The sequence below is a fragment of the Tenebrio molitor genome, chromosome 6 (genome assembly GCF_963966145.1).
Source record: "Tenebrio molitor chromosome 6, icTenMoli1.1, whole genome shotgun sequence".
Taxonomy (NCBI): Eukaryota; Metazoa; Arthropoda; class Insecta; order Coleoptera; family Tenebrionidae; genus Tenebrio; species Tenebrio molitor.
Genome location: NC_091051.1, coordinates 18,653,427 through 18,679,095, shown reverse-complemented (window position 1 = coordinate 18,679,095; position 25,669 = coordinate 18,653,427). Strand labels below are relative to the sequence as shown.

The 25,669-nt window shown below is 38.0% G+C and overlaps 1 protein-coding gene and 2 long non-coding RNA genes across 5 annotated transcripts; 2 read left to right on the top strand and 1 right to left on the bottom strand.

The window, feature by feature from the left end:
* Window positions 1–7,414: 7,414 nt before the first annotated feature.
* LOC138133916 (uncharacterized) lies at window positions 7,415–11,043 on the bottom strand. Its single transcript, XR_011160563.1, has 4 exons — window positions 9,633–11,043; window positions 9,474–9,584; window positions 8,785–9,421; window positions 7,415–8,722 (listed from the first exon to the last, which is right to left on the bottom strand). It is a non-coding gene; the product is annotated as an uncharacterized lncRNA (long non-coding RNA).
* A 1,921-nt stretch (window positions 11,044–12,964) lies between these two features.
* Window positions 12,965–18,855, top strand: LOC138133915 (uncharacterized). 2 transcript variants are annotated; one of them, XR_011160562.1, is made up of 3 exons: window positions 12,965–13,102; window positions 13,154–18,660; window positions 18,717–18,855. It is a non-coding gene; the product is annotated as an uncharacterized lncRNA (long non-coding RNA). The 2 variants fall into 2 exon arrangements; XR_011160561.1 differs by having other exon boundaries at window positions 13,154–18,666.
* A 1,211-nt stretch (window positions 18,856–20,066) lies between these two features.
* On the top strand, window positions 20,067–25,560 carry FucT6 (alpha-(1,6)-fucosyltransferase 8). Of its 2 annotated transcripts, XM_069051919.1 has the most exons (7): window positions 20,067–20,671; window positions 20,724–21,174; window positions 21,676–21,862; window positions 21,920–22,157; window positions 22,318–22,645; window positions 24,039–24,382; window positions 24,432–25,560. In XM_069051919.1, exons 1-6 carry the CDS (start codon window positions 20,439–20,441, stop codon window positions 24,372–24,374), a joined length of 1,773 nt encoding a protein of 590 aa, XP_068908020.1. In that variant the 5' UTR covers window positions 20,067–20,438; the 3' UTR covers window positions 24,375–24,382; window positions 24,432–25,560. The 2 variants fall into 2 exon arrangements, with proteins under 2 accessions (XP_068908020.1, XP_068908019.1); XM_069051918.1 differs by having other exon boundaries at window positions 24,039–25,560.
* Window positions 25,561–25,669: the final 109 nt, after the last annotated feature.

Genomic DNA, 25,669 nt, shown 5'->3' with positions numbered 1-25,669 from the left:
ATCGAATGGCACGACTTGTTATTATCGGCGCGGACGACGGTGTAAAGAAATTGAAAAGTTTGGGTTGCCATTTCTCAGTTGGCCGCAACCCCTTGGCAACCGGGTGTAAACATGTACCTCTCTGTTTAATGTATACCTTCATAACGTATCCTCATAAATTATATACAGGGTGTTTGAAAATTGCTAGTACAAAAAAAAACTGTGGGATCTGGAAGCCCTAAGAAATCCAAGAAACCAATTTTTAATTTTTTAAAACAAAAGTAACCCTATTCCTGCATATTCTACGCCTCAGGCGGGACAATATTTTTTAAACCTTGGTAACCAAGCGTGATAATCGTAGTGATAATGAAGGACTATACAACAATATGAAAAATGTATATTTTTTTGCAAGATCTTGGCAACCACAGATTGACAGTTTAGGAACATCAAATTTTTTATTTCGTTATTGCTAAACAACGTGAAGTGTCTTTTTAAAATACCTTAACTCAGTGGTGCACTAACAATTTTAACCCAATTTTTAGCAATTTTTATCTCGAAAACTAGAGGATTTTTATTAGAATTTTCTTTTGCCGATGACTTCAACTCACCATCACCAATTACCAGGTTTTTTTTGTACTAGCAATTTTCAAACAGCCTGTATAAAATTAAAGCTAATTTTTTTCTCTACACCATGGAATACGGTTGCTTATGAAAAAGTGGCCGCTAATAGGGGTAACTGTTAAAAATAGATAAGAGCGAAAGAGAGTTAACGCACCACACCGTGCATCAGACAAGGATGCATTGTGCGTGGTTAAAATAAAAATGACGCTATGTAATTGAGCAAAAATGACGTGAAGTTGGCAAGTGAGAAATGGCAACTCAAACTTTTCAAGTTCTTTACACATCTCTCTTTGAAATGAATTATAATTTATGTAAAAAAAAAGTGAACGAAACTGTTTGGAAAAAAATAGCGGGACAGGAGAGAGAGACACAGATGTTCGAGACAAAACAACATTTAATTTCCCAGCTACAGGGCTTGCCAGATTTTGGCACCTCGCAGGGTACAGCACAGTGGTGCGTCGGTTGCTCCTCACTCGGTACTACGGATCTTCGTTTTGAAGGTGCAGTGGGGCCGAGAAGTGGTCGAGGAGGACCGTACAAGCTTTGCGGCGAGGACGGGAAGCGACGGACCTACTATAGAGGACGGCGAAGGAACAGAAAGCGGATGTGGTCCTCATTCAAGAGTCGTACTGTTACATGTCGACGTGGGTCGGATGGACCAGGTACCGCGGGGGTCGCACCGACAAGATCGCTACAATGGTCAGGACCGGACGGCGGTTGATCGAGTTGACACAATTCACAGGGCCAACCACCAAGATAGTGGTCATCGAGGGTGCAAGGGGCGGCATCGCAATTGCGAACGTGTATGTCCCTCCGAAAGGCACTCTGGGAGGTACTCTGACGGTGTTGGAAGATCTTCTAGCGAGCAGAAGAGAACAACCGACCATCATCGCCAGGGATTATAACGGGAAACACCCGGCGTTCGGAGGAGAAGAGGACGACGGGAAGGGCCGGCAGATCATCGATCTAGTCGGGGCAGCTAACCTCGTGGTGGAGAACGACCGGGAATCAATTCCGACGTTCGAGACCGCGAACGGGAGGAGCTGGATTGACCTTACCTTTTCCAGGAACGCGACGGTGGAAGGCTGGGTGGTCCGGGAGGACGTCACACTCAGCGACCACAGAGCAATCTCTTTCAGGGTGGACACCGGAGAGACCGACAGAGAGAGGGAAAACAAGGAGATTATGTTGGTATCCCACGCCGACTAGATTCTTTTCAGGGACGCAGCATCCAAGGGAAGAAGCGCCATCCGGGAAGAGGTCACGGGCGAGGACTCGGCCTCCGCCCTACAGGAACTGGCGATGCAAGCATGCAAAGCCAGCATCCCCTGGGGGAACAGGAGAGTCAAGAGGGGCAACGTTTGGTGGAACGCCAAACTTCGGAGAATCCGGACCGAAACACGGAAATCGAGGACCAACATGCAGAGGGAAAGAGACCAGGAGCGCCGAGCGGAGCTCCGAGAAGTCTTCAGGAGGAAGAGGGCGGCATACAAGGAGGCGATCAAGGAGGCGAAAATCCAGTCACTGCGGAGGACCCTGTCTCAGGGAAGCCCGCAGGATCCTTGGGGGTTTGCTTACAGGTTGATTGCCAGCAAGAAGAGGGGAGAAGCGACGCCGCGGACGACCATTCAGGACAGCGAGGGGAACTGGGCCGGAAACCGGACGGAAACCGCGATGGCACTCATCCGGAAGTACTTCCCGGAGAACCGCGAAACGAGGGCCAGCAGGGTCGAGTGGAGCGAGGATCAAGCTAATAAAATACGTGCAACGGACGTTTCTCAACTCCTTTATTTTTTGTTATTGTGCGGTACAAGTACCAACTACGATGTCCATACAAGTGCGCTAGATGGCTCCAGCAAATCGCAAACAGAGTATTTTGATACCAATTAGCAACTAATTTTAACACAGGCGAGGGATATTTCATTTCAGGAACTGAGGAGGACCATCCAGGAAACAAAGAAGAGGAACGCGCCAGGCATCGATGGCTTTCCCTCGTCGGGACTGGAACACCTATTCGAGGCTCTCGAGGTTTTCAATCGCTGCCTCAAGGAGAGGCGGTTTCCTCGAGTATGGAAGCAGGCGGCGATCGCGTGGATTCCCAAACCAGGGGGTTCGGGGCTCAGACCTGTATGCCTGTTGCCCACCATCGGGAAGGTGTACGACAAGATCTTGGCAACAAGATTGTCGTACCACCTGGAGGTAAGGGGAGTCTTGTCTGATAATCAGTTTCGTTTCAGCAAAGGGAGAGGAACGACCGAGGCGATCGACAGAGCAGTCGGAGAAGACGACCGCCATCTTCGTTTCAGCCAAATCTGGCCAGGTCAGATTCGGGCAGACCGGGAGGACGCTCGTCAGGAAGAACCCGAAGCTTCGCATGGGGCAGAGAAGGATCCACATCAGCGAGTCTGTCAAGTATCTGGGAGTGATAATTGACAGGGGGCTCCTCTGGATTGAACACACCAGATATGTCGCAGGTAAAGTAATGGTTGCTGCGCATAAAGTCCATGGGCTTGCAGGCAAGACCTGAGGCACCGATCCGAGGACTTTGAGGGAGATTTACAACGGGGCCATTATACCCGTCCTGCTCTACGGCGCGGGTGTCTGGGGCGAGAGGTCTTCTGACCCCCGAATCCAGAGATACCTGCGGACGGCCCAGAGGTCGTTTCTCCTGGGGATCACGAGGGTGTACAGGACGACGTCGAACTTGGCTCTGGAGGTGCTGGCGGGATGTATCCCGTTGCACATCGACACAGCATCCATCCACTCGCGATGGCAGGCCACCAATTCCAACGACTTCGAGGGGAAAGTTGAGTTCGCGGAGGGACCGCACCCAGCAGAACTCGAGAGGAAGTGGGAAGAACTCATCGAGAACGACACACCAGGGACGTGGTTCTGGACCGACGCATCGCGGAAGGAAGAGAACACCGCTGTGGGAATTGTCAGGATGGAGGCAGGTAAGATCGTCGAACGAAGGGGACTGCGGTTCCAGGACAGTTACCCGACGCATATGGCGGAGCTGTATGCGCTAGGGAGGGCGATTAATTCTGTTACAGGCCGGCGAGGGATGGAGATCAATTTCGCAACGGACTCCAGAGTGGTACTGGATACGTTGACGAAGAGAAGAGGTGGAACCGCGCACACCATCCACAAGGAGCTGAAGAGGTCTTCCGACCAACACAGAGGAATTGCCGAGGCGGACAAGATCGCGAAGAGGGCCAGAGAACAGCCAGAGGAGTTTTCGGAAGAGCGAGCCCCCATCACGGGGAGGATGCTCAAGAAGGAAGCGACAAAGGTAGCCATGGCGAGGTGGCAAACCGAGTGGGACTATGGCGAGACAGGAAGGATGACCCACGGCATCATCGGGACAGTGGAAACAAGACTTTGAGGTTGGAACCACAAAGCGGTGTGTCTCCTGACGGGTCACGGTCCGTTCAGGGGGTACCTCCGGCGGTTTCACCTGTCTGAAACCACAGGTGAACGCATCTGCTCCACAGGTTCGCAGGACACGGCCCAGCACATCATCGAGGAGTGCGAAGACGAGGAGAGGAAGGAAACCAGGGAAGGACTCAGAAGACGGCAGGAGGCCATTGGGGGGGCGTGCCACTTCCGAGTAACCAGACTGATTAAGGACGAGGAGGTGAGGAATTTCAACAAGTTCGCGGAGGAGACCAAGATGGAAGAGGAAACAGGCCCGAGAAGAGGACGCTGAGGAAGATGATGAAGACAGGTTTGATAAGGTGGTATTTTATTTATTACTTTACTTTATTTATTACTTGTGTGAGTGGTGAAGGATGTATGAGAAGGATGGGGGACGTCTTAAGGGGTCTTTTGCAGGTTCGGAGGAAAGAAGTGGTGCGGCCTCACGCTTTCGGGCAGACAGGCTGGGGGTATCCCCAAAAGCATATACCATACCGTACAAGCTTTGGGGGATGTCGCCTCCTCCCTGGTCGGTGGGGTTGCCCGGTGGTGCCTTCACGAGGTGGGGTCGGCCTGGTGGTGAATAGTCAACTGCGTAAAGATCCTTAGTCGGTCCGGAGAAGATCGGGATCTGCTCTAGAGGATCCTGCGAATCCTAGAGAATGATGAAAATCATGAGAAAGATCTGGAGAATCCTGGACGTTATCGGATCCGATCTCGCAACGTATCTCTTTTCGCCGGTCGATAGACCCGATAGACTTTCGCCTCCGGGACGCTATTTCACACGAGCGCCCGAACACTGGTTCAACACGGCGAAACGGTAACACGAGGTGTTTCGGACGACTCTTGGCGAAAAAAAGAAGGATAATTATTATTGTACTGATGCGATTTGCGTCGGCACTCTCCGCGAGGGTGAAATGGTTTTGATGGGGCGCAAGATAGCGAGGGATTTTACCGACCGATAATTGCGTCACAGTACCCATTTCAACATTTCAAAAGAGATATGAAATTCATAACAAAATCCAAATTTACCACTATTCTGCAACTGTTTTATTTTTTTATTAGTAGTTATTTACAGTACGAGAGAGGTAAAGCTTTCGTTCACGCGAATTGTGTGTTCGTCCACGAACCGCAGCTGAGGGAACGATATAATTCAAGTGAACGAAAGCGTCCTTACTCTCGAGTGCTGTATTTGATTTTGTTCGATACCCCCGTGGAAGGTGGAAAGTCTGTGTTCAAAATTTTAATAGTTATTTACATAAAAGTCAGGAAAATCTCACATTACTGAAGAGGAGCTAAATTGAAATACGAGGCACTTTGTGCCGAGTGAAATAAGAGATTTTACTGACGTGTTTTGTATTAAATTTTTCCGCAAATCGTAAAAAAGACGAAATTTACAAATTTTAGAAATTTTTTTTACAAATTCCACAAAAATCAAGTTTGTCAATTTTGTTGGCAACTATAGTTACAAAGTAAAAAACATCGAAAAAATGTATTTTGCGTTTTGTAAAGTCTTTACAGTACTAGTCCGGAAAATTCAATTTTCTTGCGCGTAAATAAGCAGGAAAATGTTGTTTCAACGACTGTTTCCGGAAAATAAAATTAAAATGAAAGCATTTGGTTTTATATTATTTTTAGTTTAAATACGAAATTTGTAGTTTGATTTGCACACCTTGTGTTTATTTTCTATGTAGGTAAATATCTTCATGCTTACTTGGTTTGTTGTAAGTGAATTATGCACAATATTTTTCGTCGGTAAAGTCATGACACAAATCTATCAAATAAAATTGACTCAAACTTTAGCAAGCTTTCATACTTTTCGGGATTTTTTGGGGTGCCATTTTGAAAGAGGGGTTGCTCGCTCTCTCGACTTTAGCTCTCGAAGCGAACGGTGATGTTTTCTGTTATTTCATTTTTGTTTAAAAATTGAATGTTTGTTAGTACCATCCTTACATCGTCCATTTTGTTTACTGCCGAAATAAAATTAAAGGTGCGACGCGATTTCCACATGTGACGCAGAAAGTTGCCCGGTTTAATCAAGGTAGGATCGTTTAAATTACCATACAGGTATGTTCTGTTTATATACAGTGAGTTTTTTTTAAGACTGGCCATAGGGTTTTACATGCTAATTTTTCAACCCCCTGTTAACATTTGTTCTGGTGAAAATATTCAAACCATTTTTGGAACAAAGTTGGAAGATTTTTCAAACTATCAGATAGATTACAGTTCAATATCCCAAACTGTCGAAAATGTTGTGAAAAAAATATTTTTTAACGCGCCGAAAGCGTCCAAAAGTGGAGATCGTCAGGTGCTGGTTGAGCCGACAATGGCGCTACTCTAGCGGCCGCTCGACGTACTATTATTTCGGCGCCCTAAAAATATTTTTTTTCTAATTTTGACATATAAAGTGACACTTTTCAAAATTAATTGAAGCTGGGAAACGTCACACTTTTCGTAACTGGTTACGAAAAGTAAAATCTTTCCTAACTGGTTAGGAAAAATTTATTGTATCATCAATTTGACACTGTCATATTTTTTGTTTTTAAGCAAAATAACCGTGCCTATTTACCTACTTGATATTTTAACACAATAATAATTTATTATTAATGAAATTCATTACTTCGTTTAACGTTTGAAGAAACTTTTTTTTGTCAAAATTAGAAAAAATCTTGTATGTAACACTTTAGGAAATGCAATTTTGTGTAACTCGTGTGATTTTGCGGGATCTCGCTGCGCTCGTCCCGCAAATATTCCACTCGTTACACAAAATAACGCATTTCCTAACTGGTTACATAAATAGCTATTTCACAACTTTTTCGACAGTTTGGGATATTGAATTGTAATCTATCCGATAGTTTAAAAAATCTTCCAACTTTATTCCAAAAATGGTTTGAATATTTTCATCGGAACAAAAGTTAACAGGGGGTTGAAAAATTAGCATGCAAAACCCTATCGCCAGTCTTAAAAAAAACTCACTGTATACAGTGAGCGGCAAAAGTATGGGATAAATTCGTTAAAAATTAAACAAAATTTTTTTCAAAAAAATCTTTGGACGAGTCAGTTTTAGTTTATAAAAATACATATTTTAATACCAAATAAAATTCCAAGCAGTCAATTGTTTTCCAGTGATGACGTTATCGATATTTTTTTTTAATGGAAACCCCCTATTTTTTTTTTATTCTGATAGCCCTTTTAATTGTCTAAACTACAGTATAAAAATTTTGTTCTCTTACATAAGGAAATTTTTGAGAAAAAAAAATAAAGTTGAAAAAATAAATGTTACATATACTTACTAAAGCGTTATGTATTTTGAAAAATGCCATCCTGTGACGTACAACTTGTTTAAATGACGTCATTGGTTTTTGCGCAATGACGTCATCACCAATGTTTTTACTTTTCTAATCTCTTTCTGATACTATAGTCTATCCAGTGATAGATTGTTGACAGTCAGGTATTTATTTCACGACTCCCGTACTACGCGAAGAAAATAGTACCGCGGCAAATTTAAAATATCCCACAATGTTACTAAATTACAAAATGAAGTCTTCATACACGCGTTGAATTAAGATTTTATTTAGGATGTCTCAGAATAAATGTAGGAGACGTGGATGACATATTCTTCGTAAATTCTAATAACGAATTCGAAAGAAAAAGTGCCCTAGGATAATAATTAACAACGTAAGATGTAGGCTAAAAAATTTATATATGATGATAAATTTATAATGTCACATGAATGTTTTAAAATATTAACCTACGTTGACATGAATTAGTTTTGGGCCAGGAAAATAAAATAACGACAAAACATGTTTATTTCTACATTTTTATTTTTATCTCACCTGCGACAAGAAGCTAACACAGGTCAGAACCCTGTTCATAATGGATTTTCACTCAAAATGGGGTTTGACCATCTATTTTAGTCATGTACCTATAATACTGTCACTTACCAGGGGTTGAATGTCCCCCCATCTCGTCTTCAAAACGCTACATCTGCAAATATACCAAACCCTTTAAATAACTTGTCATTACCTAGGTGAAAACTCAAATCACTATCACTGTCGTCACTTTCAATGTCAACATTAATCACCAGCTCCTCAACAGACGTATATACCTCTAGTTCAAAATATTGTCTTATAAGTTTATTGGTATGACCTATGTAATGTGTCCATTGTTCTGCAGAGACCTCTTCTAAAGCTGTCCTCCACGCCAAAATTGGATTTTTATTCTTCAGAACCTCACTGTCATATGTTCGCTTGGTTGGACTCCATACCATTTCAATCGGGTTAAAAATACAATGATATGGAGGCAAACGTAATGGTTTATGACCAGCCTCATGAGTCATGAATAACATGATCCATTACATAGACAGGACTTTTATAATTTTGTCTGCATAACTTTAATAAGGTGTCCTTTTTATCTGTCTCAGAAAAATGGATATTGTTATTTTGAAGCCAGGTCTGTAAATGAGCTTTTCTCCATGCACAAGTTGGTTTCTTTTCCTCCAAGCGACTATGGTAACTGGCGTTGTCCAGAACAATTATTGATGGTTCCGTCAAAGCAGGTAATAATTTATCTTGCAACCACTCTTCAAAAGTTTCTGCATTCATTTCTGAATGGTAATCCAGTGATTTTTTTTTGCTTTTGAAGATGAGTCCTGCTCCTTCAATAAAACCATGAGAATTGCCCGCATTAACGACAATGTATCGATCTAAAATTTCGTATTTTACAATTAAACGTAATTTCATATAAGTTGACTACACTAGTCTGTACCTCCTTCCCCTGTTATCTGTTTTACTGATCGTACATCTTCATTTTGCCAAGATCGCCTTACTGTGCCATCAGCAAATACCCACGTTTAATCCAAATAAACACAAGGTCTAGGATCAAAGGAGTTTAAATTGTCCATGTAGTCTTTCAAAAACTTTTTTCTCAGTAACGTAACATGTGGCTTCTCCATTAATGCACGCCTATTGTCGTCTTTACGATAAGTGCAACTTAATGTTTTCAAAAGTATTGCAAGACTTGAACGTTTGTAATGGTAAATAAATTTTGAAGTGAGCTCCTGGCCTAAAGTATCCAACGTCACCTGCTTTTCTACAATTAAAAATTATTAATTCTACACACTTAATTTCCTAAAATAATGGCCCCAGAAATCTACATGCAAAATAAACTCATAAATTAAGAAAAAAAAATCTGATTGAATAAAGCACCCTTTCTTCTCTCTTACTCTGATGAACCATGTCATATAAAACAAAACGAATTTCTTGTTTAATATTTGAACCCAAATCTGTCGTACTATTTTTGGAACGTCGCCTTTTAATTTTCTGAGGCTCGTCTTGTACTGCATCTTTGTATTGCAAGACTGAGTTCTTATTAATACCCAAACAAAGTGCAGTTCTGCAGTTACCTACAAAAACAAGACTTAAAATGATGTGTTAGGTGTAAATCATCAACAGTACCTCAACAGCAGATCCCAAACACAAATTTCTTTCCTTAAAATAGGTGTATGCATTGGCAATCATCTTTTGTGCGGTCACATTACCAGCGACAATAATATAGCTTCTCTTGGCCTATCAAACAGTTCATTAAAAAATCAAACGAAAAACCAAGAATCTTACCTTTGACTGAACCGTATTTGTTATATCACTTAGGCCACTCATTGTTTAAAGAAAGTTTTTCCTTCGAAAGATTCTTAATTAAATAGTTTATTTTATAACACTTTGACGTCCTACAAACACACGCTGACAGGCACCTGACAGGTCGGTCGGAACCGTGTAGGGTGTAGGAATAAAAAGGGCGCGAACACTGCCAACGTTAAAGCGCATCAACCCAATGTTCCTATTGATATACATTGTTAATGTCTAAGGAAATTTCTTTTTTTCACGATATTTGAAAAAGTTGAATCTATGGCTGGATTCACTTTACGTTATTAATTTTTTTTTTGTTAACCGCACATCTGTTTTCTGCAATTTACGTTATATTTTGTTATACGGTAAAATTCTCATATAACGTAACAGAAAATGCGCTACCGCAAACTCCCTACTATCAGCTCGCAAATCTGATTTTTATGTTCCAGACAAGTTGAAAGTATTGGATTTTCTAGCAAATGAGGGCCCATTATCTCAACCATTTAGTGGCATATACCTACTCTGCAGAAATACTATTTACTTGAATTGATTTGGATGTGATTGGAACAGTTGGAATGATGAAAGACTCTACAGGATTTTGGGGTACAGGAATTTCAACCGGAGTTTCAGTGGGAAAAGTCTAAAAAACAAAAACATTAATAAGAAGACAGTAATTAATAACTGGAGGTCCCTGATTATGACTGTGAAAACCAATTAATTAAATAGTTTATTTTATAACACTTTGACGTCCTACAAACACACGCTGACAGGCACCTGACAGGTCGGAACCGTGTAGGGTGTAGGAATAAAAAAGGCCCGAACACTGCCAACGTTAAAGTGCATCAACCCAATGTTCCTATTGATATACGGGGTGATCAAGAAGGACTGTTTAAGTTGGTAACACTGAATTGTATTTTAAATCGTATAACAGGAGTAACTTTCGGTTGTTGATGGCTTGTCGTTGTTAATGCTATACCTACATCAGATATTTGTCAAATAAACCAACAAAACATATCCGGTTGCAGTGTTATAAATAACCGAATTAAAAAATTTTCTCAATTGTACTGCCAACTTAAACAGTCCTTCTTGATCACCCGGTACATTGTTAATGTCTAGGGAAATTTCTTTTTTTCACGATATTTGAAAAAGTTGAATCTATGGCGCAAAAACCAATGACGTCATTTAAACAAGTTGTACGTCACAGGATGGCATTTTTCAAAATAAAATCGACCTATCCGAGCGATTTTCCAAAAAACATCACATAACGCTACTCCGAGTATGAATTTTGTTCCAAACTTTATTTTCACACTGTCTAAAGCTCGGATTATACAGGTGTCCCAGAATTCGCTCCCATCCCTTGAAGGGGGTGTTCTGCATTAACTTCTGAGTGATAATCTGCAGAAAAAAATGTCCAGGCTCCAATGGTTTAGAGGACGATTAAGTTGGCCAATCAGAATGCTGTTTGAAGGGGAGTTGGTTATCAAAAGAGAGAGAGCTTTGGAAAAAATGTTACATGGAGGCGGCAAGAACCAATGGTACTGAAATGAATATTTTTAAACTGACATTTCGACACTTTTTAAACGTCAAAAAACGAATCTGATTTTTCAGTAAGGTTTTTAATGCTTAGTGGCTATTACAACTTTAATTACCTACTTCACAAATTGACCATAAAATCTAATGTGTTGTAGTTTTTATACCGTTAAAGCCTGGACATTTTTTCTGCAGATTATCACTCAGTTATTAATCCAGAACATCCTCTTCAAGGGTTGGGCGCGAATTCTGGGACACCTGTATGCACTAAAAAATGAAGAAAATATGCGCATATACAGGGTCTATCAGAACTGGCGGACCAAAATAATACGGTGAAATCGTCATCTTCTGGGAATAATAGGAAAAATATTTTAAAAAATCCATCCTCATTGGATTTTAAAATAAGAACGTTGTTAATTGACCAATCGCGTGTAGATATAAAATTACCTTAAAAAATTATATTAGTAACTATCGAAACAAATTTGATTGTTGCAAAGACATAATAATTGAATATTGTGTCATAATAAATTATTTCTGACAATTACAAAAGTCATTAAAAACGCTTGATGTTTACTTCTTCAGAATATTTTGATATGCTTGTCTTATATGGACAGTGTGATAAGAGTGCCACAGTTGCTGCTCAGGAATACGCAGTTCGTTTTCCCAATAGGGAACATCCTAGCAGAAATACTATAAACTGAAAAATACTATAACCTAAAAACGTCCGTTATTGCACCAACAATGCGCATACCCAACAATGCATATGCATCATTTGAAATGCATCCATAGTTACAAATAAAGGAGGAAAACTAATTTATAGGTAACTTAACATCAACAACAGGATTGGTCAGTTTAAATTGCTTCTTTCCGAATCACTATTGAAGATAGATTTTTTTGAACATTTTTCCTATTATTCCCAGAAGATGATGAATTCACCGTATTATTTTGGTCCGCCAGTTCTGATAGACCTGTATATGCACGCTTTTTAGCTAAAAGTGCACTGAAATATGCACAAATATGCAAAAAAGTATGCATAAACATGCTATAATATGCTCTATCATTTTTATAAAAAAAGACAAATTTCACAGAATTTTTGAAATTTATTAATATACGGTGAGCGGCAAAAGTATGGAATAAATTCATTAAAAATTAAACAATTTTTTTTTCAAAAAAATCTGGACGGGTCAATTTTAGTTTATAAAAATACATATTTTAAAACCAAATAAAATTCCAAGGGGGTCTATACTCCATTTTGCGCTAATCATTGGCCGCATATCTGCGCAATCCCATATGTTATTATTTGTCATTTATTTTTCCAGCTAACTTAATTTGGTTATTACATTGTAACGCAATGCATTTTGATAGCTTCTCGCTTGGTGTTCGTCATTTGTTTCAAAAGTTAGTATTTTATGTGAAGTTATACTTGTGATACATTGTTGTTTTCAGAATAAAAATCTCTATCAGAATTACTACAAAAAAATATGTATTCCTATTTGAAAAAAAATATTTTGACAGTTTAGCCTTGAAGCCCTTGAAACTATACGTGAATTTAGTAGGCCGTTTTGTAGCCTATTCACAATTATTTAATTGGGTGTATAGATAATTAAAATACTCCGATAAATAAGGGAGCTATGGACTCGTCTTTTTTTTGGGGACACCTGTATAATAAATTATCTGTGTTTTGTGAGTTTTTTAAATATATATATTTTTTTTTAATAAAAGGCAATAAAATGCACTAAATTTAAATAATATGTGCACGTAATAAAATAATTGACGCAGTATGACCTTGACTGTGGCATAACTTATTTCTTTACAGCGCAGCGCATGCGATACTCATTTATGACGTTACGAAGAGAAACATGAACATGACAAACACTAAAAGAAGTGCACGGTTTCCCAGTAAAAAGTGGAGGCTAAAAATTAATTAATGGGTACAAGTAAGTGACTTTTCGCAGCCCTCTAAGTAATAATTAATATTTTAGGTAGATAGGTACTAATTAGAAATTAATTAATCTGAAACAAGGCCTATCAAGAATTATTTCGTGTAAAAAATTTAAAATATCCGACTTAGTAAACATAGCTGTTATCATTTAACCTTTAACTTGACCTGAGGTTTCTACACTCTCTATTACCTACTTACGATCAGTTTTAGAAATGCAATTGCTACAAGAATTTAAACTGATCCTTATAGTGTTGGTTCTAGTGAATAAAATTTTGTGTTTCTGTGAAAATTCATACATTGTTATTTGTGACGATTTAGAGGATATAAAGCAAAATGAAACTACAAGCTGGAAATACGTTCTTATCGGTTCAAGTCAAACAAACTACGAACGACCTAACAACATCTTAGATGGTAGTGTTACTCTTTCTCTGGCTCGCACAAAATCGTTGACAATTATTAACCAACTAAAACTTATTAGAACACCAATCTCTATTGTACGTGAAAATTATCTGGAGTATCTGAATCTATACGACAATGATATAAACGAAATTGATGATTACACGTTCCAAAATTTGCCTAATTTGAAGGAAGTGTACTTGGAAAGAAACAAAATAGGACACTTGGGACGTGGAATATTTCAAAACACGACTCTAGAAGTGGTAAACTTGTCACGTAATAGGATCAAATCCATCACAACTTGTTTCTATCACAGCAAAATCAAGTGGATCTTATTGAATGAAAACAAGATAAGCTTCATCAAACCTAGAGCTTTCCCGCAAGAAGTGGAACAACTAGAACTAAACGATAATCTTCTCGAATCTATTGAAGGAACTGTTTTTGAAAACTTACACAATCTGAAGGAATTATTTCTTCAACGCAACCTTTTAACTCAAATTCCAGATATTTCGGCTTTGAAAAAAATACACTACTTGCACTTTGCCTATAACAATATGAAATTAGTACACTATCCGTTCAATAATCATAAGGATTTAGAATTCCTCGACTTAAGTTCTAATTTAATCAAAAATGTTACAGTGGAAGTGTTTAGTTCGGACCGGACCCCACCGTTAGTGTTACTACCTTTTAATCGTTTAACGAATCTTAAATTCAATAATCCAGAAAGAAAAACTGACTTGGTCCTCTATGGAAATCCCTGGAATTGTGACTGTTTGTTTCGTATTGAAAAAATTTTAGTAACCCATAAGCATTACAAATCTTGCGAATTTGACTTTTTCAGAAATGGAAGATTACCAATGTGTGTAGGAAGTGGTAAGTGTGAGGACGACAGTGTCGAAAGCAATGACATAAAAAATTTCATCGACATGATCATTAGTTGTGAAGATAGATCATTATGTAATTTTCGTTTATGAAGTAGTTGTAACATATGTAGAAAGATCGATATAATTAATTTCATTTATTAACTGCTCCCTTAATCAGTGTAAAGTATCAGTTATAGAATGTTATCTTTTATATGGACTAGGATTATGTGAAAGGAGAAGTTTATAATGATTGTTACGCACTGAGTGCATTTTTAAGTAATATTTTTTATGCACGATTATATTATAATTTGACAATTATGCACAGATTTTCTTGACATAAACGTCTCTTTATGGCCCACGGATCACTTTATGCCCGTGGGCCATAAAGATATGTCAAATAAAAGTCAAAAACATTTTTGTTGAAATTAGGAAAAAAATTGCCACTTAACTCAAATTTCCTAATCCCGAATGGGGATTACTCGATACTGGACACTCATTTCTGCCGCTTTCTCATCCTCGTTTATCATTTCGTTAATGAATTTATAACCGAAAATTGCAATTGTCATAATGGCTACGGGTATTTTCACTGTTCCCAAGGTTACGCGCAAAACTAAAAATTTGACGGGAGCACTACGCGATGCAAACATCCCGTGGTGTGGGCAGACATTTATTTATTAATTTTTGTTAAATGTTGGGTTTTAGGTCTTAATCGTGCATAAAATAGTGTATGTACTGCGGGCGTGAACTGGCTTTTATGGCCTTCAGCGTGTTTTTAGCCCTCGTTATCACTCGGGCTCAAAATCACACCTCAGACCATAAAAGCCCTCTTACGCCCTTAATACATAATAGTTATTTTTATATTAAGTGCGTGAAGAGAGTGTTTTTTGTGCATGAAAAGGTCTTTTACGCCGAGACGAAGGTCGAGACAGTATAAGCCTTTGAATGCACAAAAACATCTTCACGCACGAAATATAAACAATATTTTTTCTATAATTGTTTAAAAAAATAGAAATTAAAAATTCAAATTTTTGAAGGAACTCTGAAGTTTCAATGCAGTGACCATGTTGCTAGGTAACTAATAAAATACAGTGCGTGAAGTGAAACACAGAAATAGTCGTGTGCGTGAAATTGCATTTCACACACTGTTTTGTATGGTTTCTATGGTTTCGATCTTACTAACAATGCAAAAAGAAATACACGTTAGAAAATGACCCACTTCAGGCACCGATAACTATGCGTGAATTTCAATTTTTTGAATCAATAATAGAAAAATAACTATTAAATAAAATATAAAAAAGCTTAAAATTGTTAGGTTAAGTTTTCTTTTTTCTTCACAACACAAATTATGTTCGAAATAATTATTAAGAAGGTATGTTCATAAATACAATTTTATTAAACCAAACTTGATTTATTGAGGAATAAAACTTGTGACCCAAAATGGGACAGTCACTTGACCGGGCTCAAGTTTTTGTTCGGGGCTCTAGGGTGGCTTCAATTGTGGGCGCTAGGCAACTATAATTTTGGAGCTACTGATGGTCTTGTTCAGTTGCCGGAACAAGAGCTCCGAGTTCTCGACACCGTGACACAAAAAAAAAACTAAATCTAAGTTGAAAATTTAAATGAACTTCTTTAATAAAAGATTATTGAAACAAGAATGAAAATGAAACGTTGAAATGAGATTAATGAATTGTGATTGAATATAAATTAAATAAAATGATTTTTAAGAAAAGCTTTCCTTTTACAAGATTTTGTTAACTTAACGATTACTTTTAAATTAATTAACAACTATGAAGAAATTTAATAAAATTTTGGTGTCGTGAACCGACGTTACATTAGAATAATAAATCAACAAAAATTGAAATTGGTGAAATCTGGATTTTATCTTATGGCCTCGAACCTTGGAGAGATGTCGCACATGATGACATGTGCGTCAATAGATCTTGATGAACTCTTACAGTACTAATCGGTGAAAACGGCTGTGCTGGAAAGACCGGTTGCCTCGGAATTTCCATGGCGTTTTCAGGAATCGGCACCAACGGTAATGGCAGTACAGGAGAGACCGGTTGCCTCGGAATTTCCAGGACGTACCATACGGGAAACGATAACGGGAAGACCAAAAACTAAATTCCAAAAAACCACTAACGACAGGCGTTAGTAACGAAAATTAAAACGATACGATAATTACCTTTCCGCTTGAAAGGGGCGACCTTTGTCTTCTGATCGAGTTCAGCGATACTAAGTTCCTTCCGGTAACGGTAAACGGTAAGCGGTAGCTTCTACAAAATCGGACGGAACTCAACAGTACCAAACTCGACAAAAACAGGATCAAAATCTTCAACGGGACCAAAACGGACCAAAGTCTTCAACGGGACCAAAGCAGACTAAAACAGGACCAACGGCTTCAACAGGACCAAACAGGACCGAAGCAGGACCAAACAGGAGCAAAGCAGAACCAAACAGGCCAAAACAGGACCGAAGTACCCCTCTCTAAGTGACAGGGGCCCTCGCGTTTCCGCTTCGATCGTCCTTTCGCTACCCTCGCCCCTTGCAATTCTGCGTCACGCGAAACAATTGACACTTATTCCCATTTTTAATTAGACATTCCGATTTTCGAACGTACGGCGCATTAATTGAAGGGACTTCCACTGTACTACTCGTGCGCTCTGGCTTGTCAAGAGAACGATCATGGCGCCGATTTATTTACCTTTCGCTTTCCCCCAACGGGGAAAATTGCAGATGGTTTCACGGTAAAGTGTCGGTAAGTCCGCGCATATATTGCGGCAGATGGTAGTCGTCATTCTTCGCAGGGTCGAGAAAAAGGACAGAGACAGACAGAAAAGAAGTTGTTCGGAAAGAAGAAGATAACGTCCCGGCAAGTGGCGAAAGTGAAAGTGGGGAACCACATTGCCGTTGCGTCATCCGTAGCTGTGGAAAGATAGAGAGAGAGAGATTAGAAGAAGAAGAAGAAGGGGAAAAAGAAGAAAATGGATACGAGAAAAAGATGAATCGCAGCCAGACGATCCAAAGACGTGAGTCTGCACGAAATGACTTTGCTTTTATTGAAATGAGCGACCCAAAAATAATTTACTCTTACTTAAAACTCCATATTAAAAATTTTACGTTATCTGTCCTGTTACCTCCATGTACCGTAAGGAAATGGAACTATGGTAATATGGTAGAAAAATCCGAGATAAAATCAAATTCTGATTGCTTTGGGCGAATCGTAAAAAAAAGTGGTTTTTCACAGGACGACTCTGAATACGCCTGCGTTTCTGTATGTGGAATTTTTTCGCTTACGATAACTTTCGCAAAAATGCACCGATTTGTTGATTTTTTACACAAGAAGTTTCTCTCAGTAGGAACTCCGCACTTATTGATTTTGGTACCACTTGGACCAGTGGTTTTGGAAATAATGCATTTTTTTCGTTCACGTTCACGATAACTTCTCCAAAAAGGCATCGATTGCGATATTTCTTTGTGGCAATATTTCATGCCGCATTTTTAATGGAAAGATAGTTTTGTTAATTAATTAATATTATCAAAAGACGTTTACAAAATAGACAGAAAGTTGTTTTTTCAACGGGCGCAAAATCACCGTGAGTGATCATTAAGGCGGCCTTACACCAAGGCAACAATTGGCAACATGTTGCCGGCAACATTTTTTAGTAATGATCGGCAACATTACTAAAAAATGTTGCAGGCAACATGTTGCCAATTGTTGCCTTGGTGTAAGGCCGACTTTACATACAATCATTTGTAACGTAGTTAAATACACAAATCAAATGCTGGAAATGCATTCGTAACATTTTTCATAATAGTCTTGACCAAATTTATATTTAGACCCTTAATATTTAGTGCCTATACTTGTCTAAGTATCGTACTCGTACAAAGGCTTCTGGCAAATTGTGCTAAAACTTTTCCGATATTTTTTTTTTATATAAATTACTTTGGAACATGGAAGTCTTGTATGGCTCCAAGACGGTTCTCAACACGGACATTTTTCTAAAACTATGACTGTGGTTTAAAACAATTACTTGAAACAACAGAAATCAGATTTTAATAATTATTTGTCATTTATGGCAATGTCATTAGGAATTGGTAAGATCATTGCATATTTACGACGATCACTGATACTGAATTATATGGTCGTCGGATGGATATGTTTTACATCTTTATTTTTTATTATTATTCTGTACAAAGGAAGCAGGACTTTGCAACCAGAGATGGAATATCAAGAAAAGTTACGTCAACAATACTTGAGATTAAAAGAAAAAATTCAAGCTCAGAGGTTGTGGTAAGTCATTTAATTTCAATAAGTTACACTCTAGTAAGTAATTCTTTTAGATTTTTGACAGAAGAAAATCTTTAAATGTTTTTATCCACATCTAAGAGATCCTGCGTAAGAGACAACTACTAGGTAACTTGTAAAAATATTTTAATTGCTAAATTAACTTTCATACTAATAAAAATGTCACACAATTAATTAATTATTTTCTTATTCTCCGTATTTTCTAAGTCTTCTTGTACAATACTTACATATTTTTCATTCGAGTAAGTCAACTTTTTAAATTTCTTGACTTAAACCACTTACCTTAAGGTTTCGAAAGTTACAACAAATGCTTTATTTCGTTCTACGGACTTATGGATTCCTAGTGGCAATGCACATAATCATAACCAAACATAAAATAACACCACCCTATTTCGGTTATTATAACATCCTTCCTCTCCTTCTGTTCTCTTTTCATCCTTTTCATCGAATCTGCCTTCTCCGCCTGCCATTTTTCTTCTCTTCCTCGCATCTCCTCTCTCACTGCCGCTAATTTCTTTCTTAGTACTTTGTTCTCCTCTTTTATTCCCGCCGTATCCTCTCTTATCTCCCTAATCATGGTTTTCATTTCCTTGCTTTTATTTCCTTCTTCGCTTCTACTTGCGGATCGTCCCGTTCTGGAACTATTTTTGAATGGGCTCGTGCCTTCTTCAGACGTCCCACCCTCTTCTCTTTCTCTCTTGTTGCTTTCTTTCCTTACTTTCGGCAATTTCGGCATGCCCTCTCTTTCTTGCCCCCTGCCTTCTGTTTATTAGGTACCTCTCAATCGCTCCTAGTTGTTTACATTAGTAATCTCTGCACTTTTTTACTAAACACGTCTGCTCACTGTCGCTGCCAGACCAGGAATCAGGTTTCGAAAGTCTTAAACGTTTATTCAGATCCGTTTATTATTACAAATAATGCCTAAGTTGTAGTAGGTAGGACCTAGGTACTTATTGAATATAATTTTATAAGTAGGTACCTATGTACACTTGTGTATGTCACTTGGTGGCTACCGACCACTGCTAACGAAAATTTAGTCCAGAGACGATTTCCAAAATTTCACTGTTAAAAGCCATATGCTGATTGATAGAATACTTTGCTATCATAATTCAGTAGGTATCTTATTATTTTCTTTTACACCGTTAAGTTTAATAAAAGTAGGTACTTAAATATTTTTTGTCGTGGAATCCTATTTTACTTAATGTTTTTTGTGTGAATAAAAAGAAAATTTGCTTTGTTACACTTATAAGCATATGTTTTGTTACCTGGATCCTCATGGGCTCAAGTGATGTGAAATTGAAATCAAACAAAAGGATTTGGACATGAATTCAAACTCAATACGGTTCTGCCTTGTCAATGGTGATGGTGAAGTGTATGTGTATTTTGGGTTGCCTAGATTTTGATTAATAATGAAAGTTCCATAAAATGTTTATGAGTGTTTGGTAATATTGATAAATTACAATCTCGTTAACGTTCGAAATTACCGAGAATTTTTAAATGGAACAATGTGGGATATTTATAAACCGACAGAAATGTTAATGAATCTGACAAAACAGTGATTGTAGTTTAATGTTTATTTCCTGTGGGCATTTGAATGAAACCTTTCTTATCATCAATAATATCTAACGTATCCTTGATACCGATGGCATTTAGAAGAGTTGAGATAGCGTAAGTTATCTATAACAGTCCAAATAAAATGAACACCAATCCAAGTATGCTGGCAACGGAACATAACCTATAAAAGTGGAAATTCAGTCATGAGTGCAATAATAAGACAGATAAATGCCGTAGGATGGCATCGAATACTTGCAGCATTCCTTATCATTTGGCTGGTGATATTACTCTTTACAGCATTTCCCATGTTGGGAACACACATGACCTCGAGCGATTCGAAAACTTCCGAAAGACTGACAAGAGCTTTGGCGGACTTGGAAGCCTTACGTAAACAAAACACGGAACTTCAAGAAATCTTCAGAGACATTAATTTAGAGTGAGTCCTTAGAACGTGCAAAACGCGATCTCTTTCATTTTGCGATTTTCAGTTCGCTGAAAGGCGACCAAAAAGAAGCCATCGAGAACTTTCAATATCGCTTGACAAAAGCTGAACACAATTATAATAAAAATCAACAGTTAGGTTACATCAGTTCAAAGGAAGAACCAAACACTCAATATGAACTGCTGAGACGAAGAATCTACAGCAACACTAAAGAATTTTGGTATTTCATGCATTTTGGTTTGTTGGAGCTTCAGAAAAAGGCCCAAGATACTGCACCAGATGTGGCCAGTTCCATCCAATATTTATTGAATTTAGGTGGTGAACATAAGAGGTCATTACTGCACGATATTGAGGAGCTAGCTGAAGTTGATGGGTATGCCACATGGAGGGAAAAGGAGGCAAATGATTTGAGCGACTTAGTTCAAAAAAGATTTCACCATTTACAGAATCCCGCCAATTGCAAAACTGCCAAAAAGTTGATATGCACCTTGAACAAGGTAAAAATTTTAGATTTAATGTTAAAGAGATCTGTTATGAGAAAATATACATATATTCTGCATGTTCTTTATTGATAAAGTAAAGGTACAAAACAAAAATATAATAGTATAATAGAGAAAAATAATATTCAATTTTTTTTGGGCATAGAAATTTAAATGCACAATAATTATTAAGACATGATATCCTAGTTTCCCTAAAGAAATTTTCATCTTCCACAAGAGGTCTACATAAATTTAAAAAAAAAAATTCACATTTTGTTTGTGAAAATAACGTGATTAGCATATTTTTTATATTCGTTCAGTGCTGCCTTTGGCATAATAATTATCTGCTTTAAGTATGTTAAAGAATTGATAACATGTCCCATGTCTAAAGCGTTATTGCTTCTATCAGTGCCGCACTTAAACATTTAATTCTTTTGAATTGTTAAATAAGCAAAGCTTTGTTCGTATTTCCGGGCTCGTTATAACATTATTTAAACCAATTATTATGTTTCTTTAAAGGGATGTGGTTATGGATGTCAACTCCATCACGCCGTCTACTGCTTCATGGTGGCGTACGGTACGAAACGCACTTTAATTTTAAAGTCTAAAGGGTGGCGTTATCACAAATCTGGATGGGACGAAGTTTTCAAACCGGTGAGCGACAGTTGTGTCGACCCTAGTGGAGAAAGTGTCAGTAATTGGCCTGGTACTCGTCTAGACGACTCGATTTGAAAAGTAAAACTGAACGCGTCTTTTTTTTAAGGCAATTCAGATACGCAAGTCTTGAATCTTCCAATTATCGATTCGTTATCGCCTCGTCCTCCATTTTTACCATTGGCGATACCAGAAGATCTGGCTCCACGACTGACTAGATTGCACGGAGATCCGATCGTTTGGTGGGTCGGCCAAATCTTGAAGTACCTTCTGAGGCCACAGCCTAAAACTGCGTCCATTATACAGGAAACGATGACTCACATAGGATTCAAACGGCCCATTGTCGGGTGCGTACTTAAAATAATGTTTTTATCATCCGTAAAAATGTCTATTTTTAAAATTTTTCTTTGGTCTCGTGTAATTTATCAGGTGGCTTTTATATACTCTGTTTCACCCAAAATCTTATTTTTGTTTCACTTTTTAGTGATAGTAATTCTTGTGTTGCAGTGTTCACGTGCGCAGAACTGATAAAGTTGGCACGGAAGCGGCGTACCATGGCATCGAAGAGTACATGATGGTCGTAGAAGAATACTATAAACAATTAGAATTAAAAGAAACAGTCAGTCAAAGACGTATATATTTGGCCACGGATGATCCGAAAGTAATCGCCGATGCCAAAAGTAAATACCCACTCTACGAAGTTCTAGGAGATCCGACCATATCGAAAACGGCGGCGATCTCTACAAGATACTCTGACTCATCATTATTCGGCATTATCAACGACATCCACATGTTGGCCATGAGTGATTATTTGGTTTGCACATTTTCATCTCAGGTAAGCAAGTAAAAGGGATGCATTTTTCAATTCTATACGTTATTTGATCTGAGCTAAGTCAGTATCGATAAAAAAGATCTGTAGGATAAATTATTATTATTAGAACACGGCCAATGTGTTTCAGCGGTCTTAATGAAGCCCTAAAAAATTACAGGAGTAAGATACTCGAATAAAAAACAATAAAAACATGTCAACAAAAAAAAAACTTATCAACGCCGTATGCGTTACGGTAGGTTAGTACAGGTGGTGGATTCTTTTATGGGCTGTGACCTTGGAAATATGTGCGCGAACGCGGAGCGATAAACCAGTGAAAAATCTATAAATGAAAACTGAAAGCGTCGACTACATTACATAGAAATAGACGAGAGAGAGACGAAACTAATCTAACGAATGACTATGTTTTCCAATCGGTTTGTAGCGCCTACTTGAGACCTACATTCGTCTTTTGACTGATAGCCCATGAGAAAATCCAACACCTGTACAAGTTTGCTGACCTGACGTGATAAGAGAACCATAATAAATGTTCAAAATGTCGTCTCCCATACTAAAGAAGTTTGTGTTCGCAATAGCATCGCTGGATTTGCACGAATAGTTTCGGCCACTTGCGTCACACGACGTTAGTTTTTCTTTGCACTGCTTCATGTCCACAAGAAAAAAATCACACAGATTTCAATCCGGTGACTAAGCTGGCCACGAAATGAGTCCGTAGTGATCAATTAATATTTCCTCAAAATTGTTGTTAAACCAATTTGTCACGTTTCTTGCACAGTATGGTGGAGATCTGTCGCGTAAATACCTACATTTCACATCGTCTGACCAAGGACATATCTTCCAAAACATTATTCAACACGTTTCGAAAAAAAATACGCTGCATCCTTTCAACTTGAAGATGAGGGTTTTAGTTCGACCGTACGGGAATGTAAAACTTGTTTAACGTGTTGTCAAAAACCTGTCCTGCGAGGATAAGGATGTAATCCTTGTTCATGTAAAGTACGATAAACGGTAAATGTGCAAACATCTACTAGTAAAACAAGTCCTGTGCTTAAATTTGGCTCTTCTTCAATGACTTGCGGAATTTCAGGTTCAATTACCAAAACGCAGTCATCGTAAATGTACGCGAATCAGGAATTTCGCGGTGTGGAAATCGTTCCACGTCCAAATGGCACGCCCTATTGCGTTAACCAAAGCTGTCCTAAATATTGATGAACTTGAACTCGCCACTAGTGATGTTGACCATGTTCACAAAAATAAATAAATAATTCATTTTACTTACAAATCGAATACAAAAGATCTTTACTTAGCGAGATTATTTGAACGCTGATTAAGTGATTATATCGCCCCAAACTTTTGGCTTTTTTTTTATCCATTTATTTACCATTCAACATGTCAACAGGTTTGCCGAGTGGCCTACGAAATAATGCAGAGCTATTTTCCCGACGCCTCCGCTCGCTTCAGATCTCTAGACGACATCTATTACTATGGCGGTCAAAATGCCCACAACACCATCGCCGTTTTACCTCACGAACCTAAAAAAGGCGGCGAGATGAGCGTGCTCGCTGGCGACTTAATCGGTGTGGCCGGAAACCATTGGAACGGTTTCAGTAAAGGTCGCAATCTACGAACCAATCAGGTCGCTCTGTATCCCAGTTTTAAAGTCAAAGACAAAATAGAAACGGCCAAGTTTCCAACCTACTCCGAAGTCGACAAACTTGATGCGGACGAACAATAATTTCTAATGTAGTAATAATTGTGATAAGTTTATTTTTAACTACTGTTGATTTTCCAGGAGGGGAAGTTGACAGAAACAGTAGTAAGCACCCGTACTAGTCTTCAGTTGTTTACAGAATAAAAATCTAAAGAAATTAGATATTGTATTAATAATAATTTATTAATAATTGGTTATTCACTAGTTTGTGATATTTTTATAAAATTCGTTCAACAAAAAAATCGTAAACCCAAACTCTGGAAATTACCAAAGAGGAAATTTGGTTAAAATATTTGTATTTTTTCGCTGACAGATGTTCACTTTAATTATTTTCTCTATTCCATTTTTATTTCTGTGAATGATTATATTTTTGAAGAGCTTTGTTTTGTGTGATAGATTATGTGAAGGTTTTTATTTTGCCGCAATACTTTAATTTGTGCAAGGGAACAAGAAATAATCAAAGAGAACAAAATGGTACCTACTTTGGTAGTTGAGTCCTTCGAATTTCTTCACCACAAAGTAGAATGAAACAAAGCACTACGAATTATTTTATGAAATGATTATTGCTCATCAACATTCAACTAAACTGTAAAGAAGTTATGAAACACAAGTGCAATACAATAAGACATAAAACTAAATAAACGAGCTTAAAATTTTATTTTTTGTTGTAAATATTAACGTAACATAATTTATATAGTTTATGGTGTTATCAGTTTAAACTCGACGTGTAATAGATTATACTTTTTATTTAAAGACAAATGTGACGTCCGGGTCTACCCAAAATGGTCTTGCATACAGAGTGAATATTTTTTGATACACATATCCTTGCATAATGAGGAAATTCAAAATTACGGTAGACCTTGTGCGGACTCTGATTTTAACATGAACAAAAATGCAGATGTGTGCCAAAAGTATTCGCTATAATAGATGTCGACTTTCAGTTTTCAATTGTTAAATTGTTTTCTATTGTGTAAACGTTATATTTAATAAATTACATACATACTTATTGTATAAGATGCAATCAACAAAAATATCACTATTCAAATTATTTAAAAAAATAATTAGCAAAATGTACATGAAGCCGTGGCAGGATTTGTTGCTTTTCCAGTCTACAACACTTTTTTGTGTTAAGTTGTATTTGTTGAAAGTAACATACCTGTTACAGCTTCGTTGTATTATTCTATTTCTAATAAAATATTTTCGCAAAGTTTTTTTGTCTTTTTTATCACTGCTTTCAACCGGAATTGATAAGCTTCAATTATAACACAAATTTCGATCGTAAAGAAGTTAGTGTTAAAAACTAAAGTAGCTACCACCGA